Source organism: Ascidia mentula, chromosome 3 (assembly GCF_947561715.1).
Source record: "Ascidia mentula chromosome 3, kaAscMent1.1, whole genome shotgun sequence".
NCBI classification, from domain to species: Eukaryota; Metazoa; Chordata; class Ascidiacea; order Phlebobranchia; family Ascidiidae; genus Ascidia; species Ascidia mentula.
The window spans coordinates 7,009,684-7,019,468 of record NC_138568.1 but is presented as its reverse complement, the minus strand read 5'-3'; the positions used below and the strand labels follow the sequence as shown (position 1 = coordinate 7,019,468).

General features: G+C 37.2%; 2 protein-coding genes across 2 annotated transcripts; one reads left to right on the top strand and one right to left on the bottom strand.

Annotated features, from left to right (window-relative positions):
- Window positions 1-897: 897 nt before the first annotated feature.
- On the bottom strand, window positions 898-4,178 carry LOC145895472 (4-galactosyl-N-acetylglucosaminide 3-alpha-L-fucosyltransferase FUT6-like). Its single transcript, XM_082984279.1, has 8 exons — window positions 4,032-4,178; window positions 3,333-3,524; window positions 2,972-3,016; window positions 2,801-2,899; window positions 2,395-2,468; window positions 1,804-1,920; window positions 1,062-1,612; window positions 898-926 (listed from the first exon to the last, which is right to left on the bottom strand). Exons 1-8 carry the CDS (start codon window positions 4,176-4,178, stop codon window positions 898-900), a joined length of 1,254 nt encoding a protein of 417 aa, XP_082840405.1.
- A 2,456-nt stretch (window positions 4,179-6,634) lies between these two features.
- On the top strand, window positions 6,635-8,588 carry LOC145894122 (uncharacterized). Its single transcript, XM_082982591.1, has 4 exons — window positions 6,635-6,783; window positions 6,846-7,175; window positions 7,618-7,760; window positions 8,493-8,588. Exons 1-4 carry the CDS (start codon window positions 6,777-6,779, stop codon window positions 8,556-8,558), a joined length of 546 nt encoding a protein of 181 aa, XP_082838717.1. The 5' UTR covers window positions 6,635-6,776; the 3' UTR covers window positions 8,559-8,588.
- The last annotated feature ends 1,197 nt before the right edge of the window (window positions 8,589-9,785 follow it).

Here is a 9,785-nt window from a genome sequence, read left to right as displayed (position 1 = left end):
TTTACAATTAACTGCAGTATCAGTAAATCAAACTGTAGCGCTAATAACCAATAATTTAAACTGATGGTATTAAAATAAGTTTCGCTAGCGGGAAATGCCCAACTGTGTTTTCTGTTTTAATATAACGATGATGTAACAAAGTAATCAGTGACGAACACCGAACACATTTTTGTTTTTGAGTTGTGTTCCTGAAACCACAGTTATTACCGGAAAAAAACATTGTGTTTCGAGCACAAATTGACCACTGGATGTCGATAAAGAGACAAACATGACATAGTTTTGCTTATCAACATGCGTTCATATTTTATTGTAATTTGTTGCTTTCTTAATGAAAATCATTTCAAGAAGATTAAAATATTCCTGGAACAAAATTTTCGTTCGTATGTTAAGCGAATGAAATAATCCTCACACCAATTATATTGGGTCTGTGTTCTAGTAAGACTAAAGCAAATAAAGATTTTAGACAACACCTCAAAACAAGAATTCAAGGTTTAAGTAAAATTTGCTAATCACAATCAGTCTCTTGCAGTGTCTGACATGAACGCTTTTTAGGTTATCGTGTAAGATCAGATCAGCCGATAAAACATGTTTGTATAAAACATTGTGGGTGTCTGACGTTATATTATATTTTGTTGTTGTAAAAGTGGTCAATAAAATTCGAAGACAGATAAAATTCCAAACCATGCTCTTGAATCTCGCCGTATATTCTGAGCAGTGTTAACATGGAAAAGGTTGCAATTTGGTAAAAAAAGAGCAAATTATTTAATTGATATGTTGAAACATTGCATATCACATGACAAGTCACATTGCTTATCTTTTGAGATAAAAGTTATGCAGTATGACGAATTAGGCGAAGAAATAAATTATTTTTTTTACTGGTGATATATCATACAGTGGTCAAGAAAGACATGCTTTATTTTCTTTTCCTAAAAACCAAGATTGAACAGAAAAGTTATGGCGAGACAAGGTGGTTGAGACTGGCAACAATGTACCGTCGTCATTTTTTTTGAGGTTCTTTACATACGAACATATTTTGCAGAACCTAGTTTCTTGTTTTAAACCTGACATTTCCGATATGTCCAGAGTCACCCACTTGAGATACTTTTTATATTCCTTGTTGTTTCTGTTCAAGTATTCCAAATATTTTACAAGATCTTCAGGTGATGGGAAGTCCTGAGCGTAGATGAAGGAGTTAGGAGGAGCCTCAGCTTTGTAGTCAGCTTTTGGAGCACCGAGCACAACAGGTACAGTCCTGGCTGCTAGGGAGTTAATCCAAAATTTTTCAGTGATGTAATCCTTACACCCCCAGCTGTTCTCAAACGCCAAGTAGAACTTAAACTTGGTGTTGTTGAACTCCTGTCGAACTTCGCTGCCACTGCATTTTCCACCGAATGTGAGATTGAAGCCGGCTGTCATCATTCTTGTCGCGTATGTCATTCGATCGACCGCCCCCTGGTTTACGTGGCAGTTTGAAACAACCCATAAAGCGAGGTTCGTTTTCTCCTTGATGAGTGCGTCCAATTCTTCGTCACTTATAGGTGTTTTATCACGGTTTATTTGTCGGTAAACATATGATACACTGCCGTATGGCTGAAAGATGTCCGAATCCCTCCTGAAAAGAGTCACGTGACACAAACCGAACAAAACTTGATTGAGAAACATTATGTAAGGTGAAGAAAAAATCAAGTGTTTCTGAAATTACTAGCCAGCTAACTTGGTAAACTTGAAATACAATAACATGTGAAATGCGATCTGTATAAAAAAGTTCATAGGCGAGAAACATTGTCCCAGTAAAACGCTTACCTGTACGTTAAAGAAATATTAAATATTCCATCCACATGTTCGGATTCAAAATATTTTCGATTGCGCAGAGTCAGTGAGCTTTCCATAGTCCACCAAGCGTACAAATGGTTTTTCTCTCTGAAATAAAACTTTTCTGTTTACCACACATCATACAACCGGAAACAATGGACAATCCGGCAAGTTTAAAAGTAAACAATTGTGAACAATTGAAAAGTGAAAAGGGTTAAAAGAGTTTTTGGAAATCTATCGATCGCATGTATCCGCAATAAAAACATCAATGTGGACATCAATATCATTAATTCACTTCAATTAGGAAAGTAAGATATTTTACTCTATATGAAATGTGTACATAGGTTTGCCAAGTTTAAAAATAGCTATCCCCGCAGACAGTAGGTTGTTGGTTTGTTTATAGAAAATTAAATTTCGTTACTTTTACTTTGTTCGATCGACAACCTGCCAGAGTAGCTTGATTAAGTAAATACCATTACATAACTTGCTTACACCTAAATGTGAAAGTTTACCCTACAAAACACTTTTAATATATTTATGACATAAAACCTCAAACACGCAACAGCGCCATAATTATATCACCTTGTCTGTGGCAGATCGGTGGAATTATATTGGGCAAAGTGTATTACAACCATTTTAACACCATCTCCATCCAACTGTAACGACAAACGAAAAACTGCCCTAAAACAATATGCTTTTGTCGGTATTATAGCAATAGTTTGAACTTTACTGTGTTTTCGCTCCTATGTTTTGGATTAAAGTCCTATTCAATTCGCAGCCAGCTATTTTTATGTGAAACACTAACAGGTAGCACCACATAGAGCAAAAGAAAAGAATTAGCAAGTGGCAGTGTTTCACATAAAAATTTCGTAACTGACAAGAAAAAATGAGAATTTAGGTGAATTATTTTAATCATGGCAAAGGGTCAAGTTGAGCATAGCACACTCATTTGCCAAATTAATATCAATGTTATAACGGTAAAATCTACTTTGGATCGATTTTGTGTGACGATGCAATCACCGCAGTGCTTCAAGGTTCGATCCTCTTTTTTCATTCCAAACAGTGGGTACCACATAACAATATATACCTAAATAGATAAAAAGGAGACTGAGTGTAATAATGCACATAGTTGTAGGAGGCACGACTTAGCTAAACTCACCGGGTTACTTTGATTCGTCGAATATTTTAAAATTTCGTTTGTTTCCTGCAAATGCAGGAGATGTTAAATTTGAAATTTTCTTAAAAAATTCTTGCTTTCGTAGTAATGAAAAAATTTTTGGAAAAAAGTAACTATTCCAAATTCCAATTATAAATGGACAAGGTTTTGGGCAATGAATAAACAGGTTTGGCAAAACTAATTTCTTGTTTCAATTTTGCTACTGTTCAACAGGGAAAAATAATTGCAAACATTTTTATTTTATTTTAAATTAAACTCCTCCCTTTTTCGCACACTTTCACCGCTGTTCTTTGTTCTTGAAAGGTGTTGTTCTTAAACACGGATTCACGGTAAACAACATTACAATAGTGAGCCACAGATAACTGTGCATGCTGCTTCGAACTACCAGTCTCATAAGTGCAGCTTGTAACTGACGACGGTCTTGTCGGCTAATTAGCCAGACAGAGACCATTTCACTTTGTGGTGAATTGGCAGAAATACCTAATCCTGGACATGCCACAACACACACGTCAGTGGCGATGCGTTTGCCCAGAGGCTACAACGCAGACAATTCTTGATGTAGCCTTGATACGAGGCCAAGCCACTTGATGTAGCCTTGATACGAGGCCAAGCCACGTTTTGCGATCATTTCGCATCAGCAAAACAACCGTGGAAATTTATAAACCATGAATTTCATTTTCTCGCAGCATCCTTTGAAATTGATTACATTAAAAAACGCAGTCAATAGTCCCACGGGTTTCTCTTACCGGATTACTAAACTGAGTTCCTACAAATGTATCAATGATGGCAATTGATCCTCATGACCATGGTTGCAAGTTTGAAAATTAAACATTGTGACAGAACACAGAATCATTCTAGTCCCAACATGGAAACAAACCTAAAAAGTCTTAACTAAAAAGCAAGATAAATATTTATTCGGGAATGAAAACATGACCAAATGTATCAATGACTATAACGCTTCAATCAGCAATTTAACAGAAAATTATGAATAAAAGTTGTTTTTAATATTGATATAAAATTAAACTACATAGGATCCACTCACCATGAAACTGCTTGAAGTATTTGAGTTATTTCTCTCTCGCATCCAATCCATGACAGGGTAACGCACGGCAACAGAATAATATGCCGACGTGAACAAAGTGAAAATTAACAGAAAACCACACAGCTTGTAGGTGGCTGTGTACGCCATACCGCCGGTGCAATACTGACACAAACACGTGATTAAAACAAACCAAAAACTTTATTCAGCCGCAGGGCATAAGCTGCATGCGACGGCTCAAGTATCATCCGAAAGTTCATTATATAATGATTGGTCTAATTTTTCTCCACACCTAAATACCTTTTTTTTTTTAACAATGTCAAATGTGTAATTTTTTGAACAAATGTAATTTTGAACAATGTCAACGATATTATACCTGTTACTTGCTGCATTCCACAATACTTTAGGACATTACTTATTTATCGGTTGACTCTAGTGTAATTGCTTGTGTGCAGTGTTCTTTTGCGCAACTTTTATTCAATGTAGTTTAATACCAACAGTATAAATCCATTAGTTACATCAGAATATTATAATCTAAGGTTTAGAATCATCTTCAATAATATAGGTTGCCAGATACGGTTTTATGTCGCCCAAAACTCCTTTCAGACTTTCAGGCTGTGGGGACACTGTGTATGTGGGAAATGAGAATGTTTGGATACCGACGTAACTTGTTACGACTCCCTTGTGTCGAATCGTTGTGGGTGAGAAGCAATACGATAACCTTTATCAAAATACATAATGGTCTGTTTCAGACGAATTGTCACAAACTATCCCTTACGACAAAGTTTATGACAAGACAAGTGTATGGTGGGTTTATTGCTGAAGGAAAGAAGGATGAATAATGCAACCATATCATATCGGTATGAAAAGTTTGGCTTCCGTACCAAACCATTCGGGATCACGTAAAATCCAATTCTCCCTGCACTCCGTCTGTTGGTCAACGAATCGAATCGTGTGATTAATAACAAAAAAAGCATCTTTGCCGATGTGGTGGTGCTGTGATCACCAATCTCCATGACATGACGTCAAACAACACAAGTGTTGTGGAACTTCTGCACATGTTGCAAATCCACGTACATATCGTAAGACTCGCGAGGTTATTCCACACAATTACTGTATATATATGAAGACTTAGATACCTTGGAGCCAGTATTTGAAAATTGGGTTTGGAAATGAAATGCAGTGAAAGGAAGATTCGGAATCGGAAAACTATTCTCAACGTGCCGATTTGATGGAGCCATTCGGGTGAGCGTGGCACGTATAAAACATATGTGATATCTTGTACAATGCTGGGTTGTGACGATTTTTCTTGAACAAGCACAACGCAAAATAGGTTTTCTTTGTGCTTGGGAGCAGTCACATCGTTGTTGTGATATGAAATTGGATGTTTTTTGTCCTTAAAGTAATGCCAAGAACTTATTGTAGACATTCCTAAATTATAACACAGCTTACTCCCATGCATATTTTTAACGTTAGAAAACTTGTTTTTTTTCTAACAGACAAGCACGTGCTGCACCAATCCCTATGAAAGGGCCTTGTAAGTAGTGATGTTCCCAGTTGCAAATTATCCGACCCGGCCGGATCCGGATAGTTATCAATCAAATTCGGCCGGATAATTTGGATCCGGCAGTTTGTTAACACCGATTCGTGTATTTTATCGGTATGGCAAAAATGTTTGATTGCCAAACAGAATGCTATGTTTAGGTTAGCTTATCATGAGTGGAAGAAATAAACGTGGGTATTTAATAATATGATATAGGACGTCAAGAAAAAACCTTAATAACAAACATCCGAAAAGTCGGAAGTCGGCGAGTTTCACAGACCGGGTCCCAAAAAACGTGTAATTTGCGAATGTTTGTCCGTTTTTTAGGACAAAAATGCTTTCCCAACTATCCGGTAAAATCAAGTGTATTATCCGGCCGGGTACGGGTATTGAAAATTGGTCAATATCCGGCCGGGTCCGGGTACCCGGATCCGGCGCAAGACATCACTACTTGTAAGTGATGTTATTACTCAGATACTTTGTAGACCTAATTATAAACACCAATGTTTTCGTTTTGGTTTACATGGTTGGAGAAAAGGATGATGGGAATGAGGTGAGAAACGTTATTTGACAAATTGCCGTTGTTCAGGTTGATACAAAAACGTGAGGTGAATATTCATGTCATGTCACGTCAAAATTATTTTTATCGTATATAAAGGAAATGGCGACTTTTGAGAGTGTTGGTATTTGGCAAAGTTGCTTGAATGACGTTTGCTGAAACATTTGCTATTTCTGTTTTGTGTCGCGATATGCTGTAGGCTGCATCACTGCCTACTGATCGGTCCATGCCGATGAAGAAAGGTTTAAGTAACAGACAGACCAACTTAAACAGACGCCTAAGAAAGTTTTAAATTGGTTTGTAGAAGAGCTCTGACAATACGAGGTTCGTATAATACGAGGACGTACTACGTCTGAAGTTGCCATGTAATAATGTGGAAGTGAAACGTAAGCGTTCTAAGAGGAAATGTGGATTCTTTTGCAATAACTGAGCTTCTGTTTTAACCACTTATTCACTGAGCTTTTGTTTTTTAGCAAGTCAACGCAAAACCACGAGGGTATTTTCGGGAATAGTGATTGCTACGTTCATCTTATCCTGTGTTAGTGTTGCTCTTGCCTTACTAAACATTTTGAGGGAAAAGGATGTGTTTAATTGCAAAGAATGGCTTTCTTTGTTGTTCCGAAGGTCTTACAAGTTTACACTTATAATGACCTGTAAGTTCGTAAGCGTTTGTATTTTACTTTTTACGATGTTTAAGCTCTTTCTGGTTTTACAGGTGGCGGCTATATATTCGCCATATCCGCCTTCACCTCGGATTTATACAAGGGTATTGACAAAAACACATTGCAACCGGGTCTGCCGTTAACCTTTGGCTGGGTAACAGCCGGTCTATATGGGGCCGTTCTGCTTGTCCAGCTTGTTCTTATGATTAAGACAATTTTATCAAATGAGGACTTGTTTGATTTGCTTCGGTACGTGCTGTATGTTACTGAGGTAGCAGTTCTAATCGCCGTTTTCTTTGTTCCGATTCGACGTAATTTGGAGCCAGTCAGCATGTTTTACAACGTGTTCGGCAACCGACCCTGCAACATATCCACAGGACAATGTGAGTTGGTTTGAAATGTATATTGTTAAGGTTTATCCGTTACAGTTGCTATTGAAGCGCGATGACTCAACAACGGTGTTTACAGCCACTACCATGCTATTATTACATAATAACCTCAGGGGCCTTGAAAAAAAAAGTGCCGCTTTAAGGCTACTTCATTTGGAGATAATGTGAGATTGCAAAACTTTGCGGTAGAACTCCCTAAGTTTCAATGCTAACAAAAGTGTTCATGAGCCCATTTTGATATTCATCCACACCTCAGAGCCTTGTGCTTTGCGGACGCCTGACCCCTTTCTCGTATAGGGGCCTGTCCAACTTATTTACCAGTTTACCAAGAACAAACTTTGAACCAAATGATGGTAGGTTTCCTAGCAAGATTCATATAATTCATTCAAAATCAACAGCTTTAACCACCTTTCAACCTAAGCAATATATTTTACAGATATAAAACCAGATGCCAAGCGAATGACGATGTGTGTTGGAATTTTTTATCTTGTTGCTCGACTACCTCTGGCGTTTTGTTCAACAATCGCTGAAATACACAGTCCGCCAACAAACGCGAATGGCAATGCGGTAGTGCAACAGGTATCTTATATTTAAATTGCGCAGCAATAGCTTTTTTTTAACGATTTTTTTCAATGCCTGTGGACAACGTTATCAAGCATTTAATAAAGTTTGACTGTCATTTCACGCAAAATTGGTTGGAATTTTAAAATATTTATCAGTATGTATTCCAAATAATGTTTGCCTCTAGCCAATGGAAGTAATCTCTCCTCATGATTAAACTGTTATTTAAACAGGCACCCAACAACACAAACAAGATATGGACATTTCTTTCTTCCAAATGTTCCTATTCCATCGGAAAAATTGCAACTGGTTGGTTTAAGTGAACACAGTGTGTAAACAAAATGTTGGTGACCTCAATGAGGGTCTTTACAGGGAGTTTCTAACAACTCCAACCACTTCGGCTTAAAGTGAAAAAAATAGTTTCCACCTCTCAAATTTACCGAACATGGCCTCTTTGCTTGGCACAAAAGTGTAAAGAAATAAGTAGCCGTGGCTTCAACGCTGCATTTACTTGCTGCAAAACATAAAGTTGTGCACTTATATTTTTGTACATTTAATTATCAATTATTATGTTACAGTATACTATACTATGATTGCAAATTATATACAACGTTGTACCGTACAGATGTATATCTTATATTGGCGTTCGCCCTAGAAATCCTACAAGAATACACATGGATTTATTTATTCGCATAATTGTACTGAACAAACTTTCCAAAAATGTCGATTAACTCGAACCTTTTACAACAGGCCTTTTGTTCCTCATTTGCACTATTGTATATTCGATTGTATACAATCTTTACATCGCTGATATGACACTCTGCTTAACATGTGCCATGTTTGCGGCATGTTGTTGTATTGCTGGAGCCAGCGTGGAGCTGTATCAGGTGGAAAATGTAAGTAATGTAACACACAGAGATGCAAAAAAGTGCACTTGTAATTAAGCAAGCGCTGTAATTAAGAGTTTTTGCTTGGGTAAAAATTTTCCTGTTTGGATGTACTGAAACATTGTGGGTGTACCTAACAACTTTTCAAATTTGTCTGAAAGACAAATGGAGACGTGGACCTTGCCAATGACGAACAAACTAAAGTTGGAGACAAAATTCTTCAAATTTTATCGGATAGTGAAGCAGCTCGGAATCGGACAGGATTTGTCTTCTTTGTCATTTGTTCACTATTTCAATGGATAGCTGTGTGTTTGCCTGGCTGGAAAATGATTGAAGATATCCCTGTGCATAAACGAAGTAAGTTAAAGCGTTGTTTTCATAGCGAAGAAAATAGTCTAATGCAGAGGAACTTTCATGAACCAGTGATGCACTCATCCCCAACAAAACATACCACAGAAATTCTTCAAACTTTTTGTAGGGACTAATTCGCTTTCGATGTTCATTTTTTATTAATGCAACAGCTACAAGATCACACAGATTGTTATAGATATAAAATTCGTTCAAAACTTGCAAGTGAGCTTACGACGGCCAAACAACATTCAAACAATGGACGAATGGATCGCGACGCACTATATGCATATATTGGAAACCTCTGGTTAAAGCCAAAATTATCGAAAATTATCTACGTTTTTGACTTTATAATTCTACGGTTTTTTTCAACTGATTTTCCTTTTCAGGTGCTCACTGCCATTCGATGCACGCCTTTTCAGGAGTAATATTTTGTGGGTGGTTGACGTGCTGGTTCATTAGTCTTGTGCTTATTGTGCTCGGCTTTTGCGCTCTGCCATGCAAAGAAGTACAGTTTTCATCCAAGTTCTTCGTCCTGTTAAGCGGTGAGGCATTTTGTAGGGCCCATATGGCACGATCATGTCTTTATGTTTTGAAGATAATCAAAAGTACGCTTGTCCCCGGTATATTTGGACTTACCATAAAAAACATAATTTTCCATTACATATAAATGTCCGCATTTGAAATTCTGAGCTGATTTGTGCAAATAATAACATTTCGATTTAATATAGAGTAATATATGTTTCTCGAAGGTTACATTTATCAATATACGTTTTTATCGTAATTCATGCTGCGCAGGTGGTCTCTT

What these genes read in the sequence shown, in the direction of transcription:
- LOC145895472 (XM_082984279.1), bottom strand. Translation starts at nt 4,178, where the DNA reads ATGGCGTACACAGCCACCTACAAGCTGTGTGGTTTTCTGTTAATTTTC. An exon ending in GTTATCTGTGGCTCACTATT is followed by an intron (nt 3,017 to 3,332) that starts GTAATGTTGTTT and finishes CTGCATTTGCAG; the next exon opens with GAAACAAACGAAATTTTAAA. An exon ending in AATATTTCTTTAACGTACAG is followed by an intron (nt 1,613 to 1,803) that starts GTAAGCGTTTTA and finishes GACTCTTTTCAG; the next exon opens with GAGGGATTCGGACATCTTTC.
- LOC145894122 (XM_082982591.1), top strand. An exon ending in CAACATATCCACAGGACAAT is followed by an intron (nt 7,176 to 7,617) that starts GTGAGTTGGTTT and finishes TATATTTTACAG; the next exon opens with ATATAAAACCAGATGCCAAG. An exon ending in GCAATGCGGTAGTGCAACAG is followed by an intron (nt 7,761 to 8,492) that starts GTATCTTATATT and finishes CTTTTACAACAG; the next exon opens with GCCTTTTGTTCCTCATTTGC.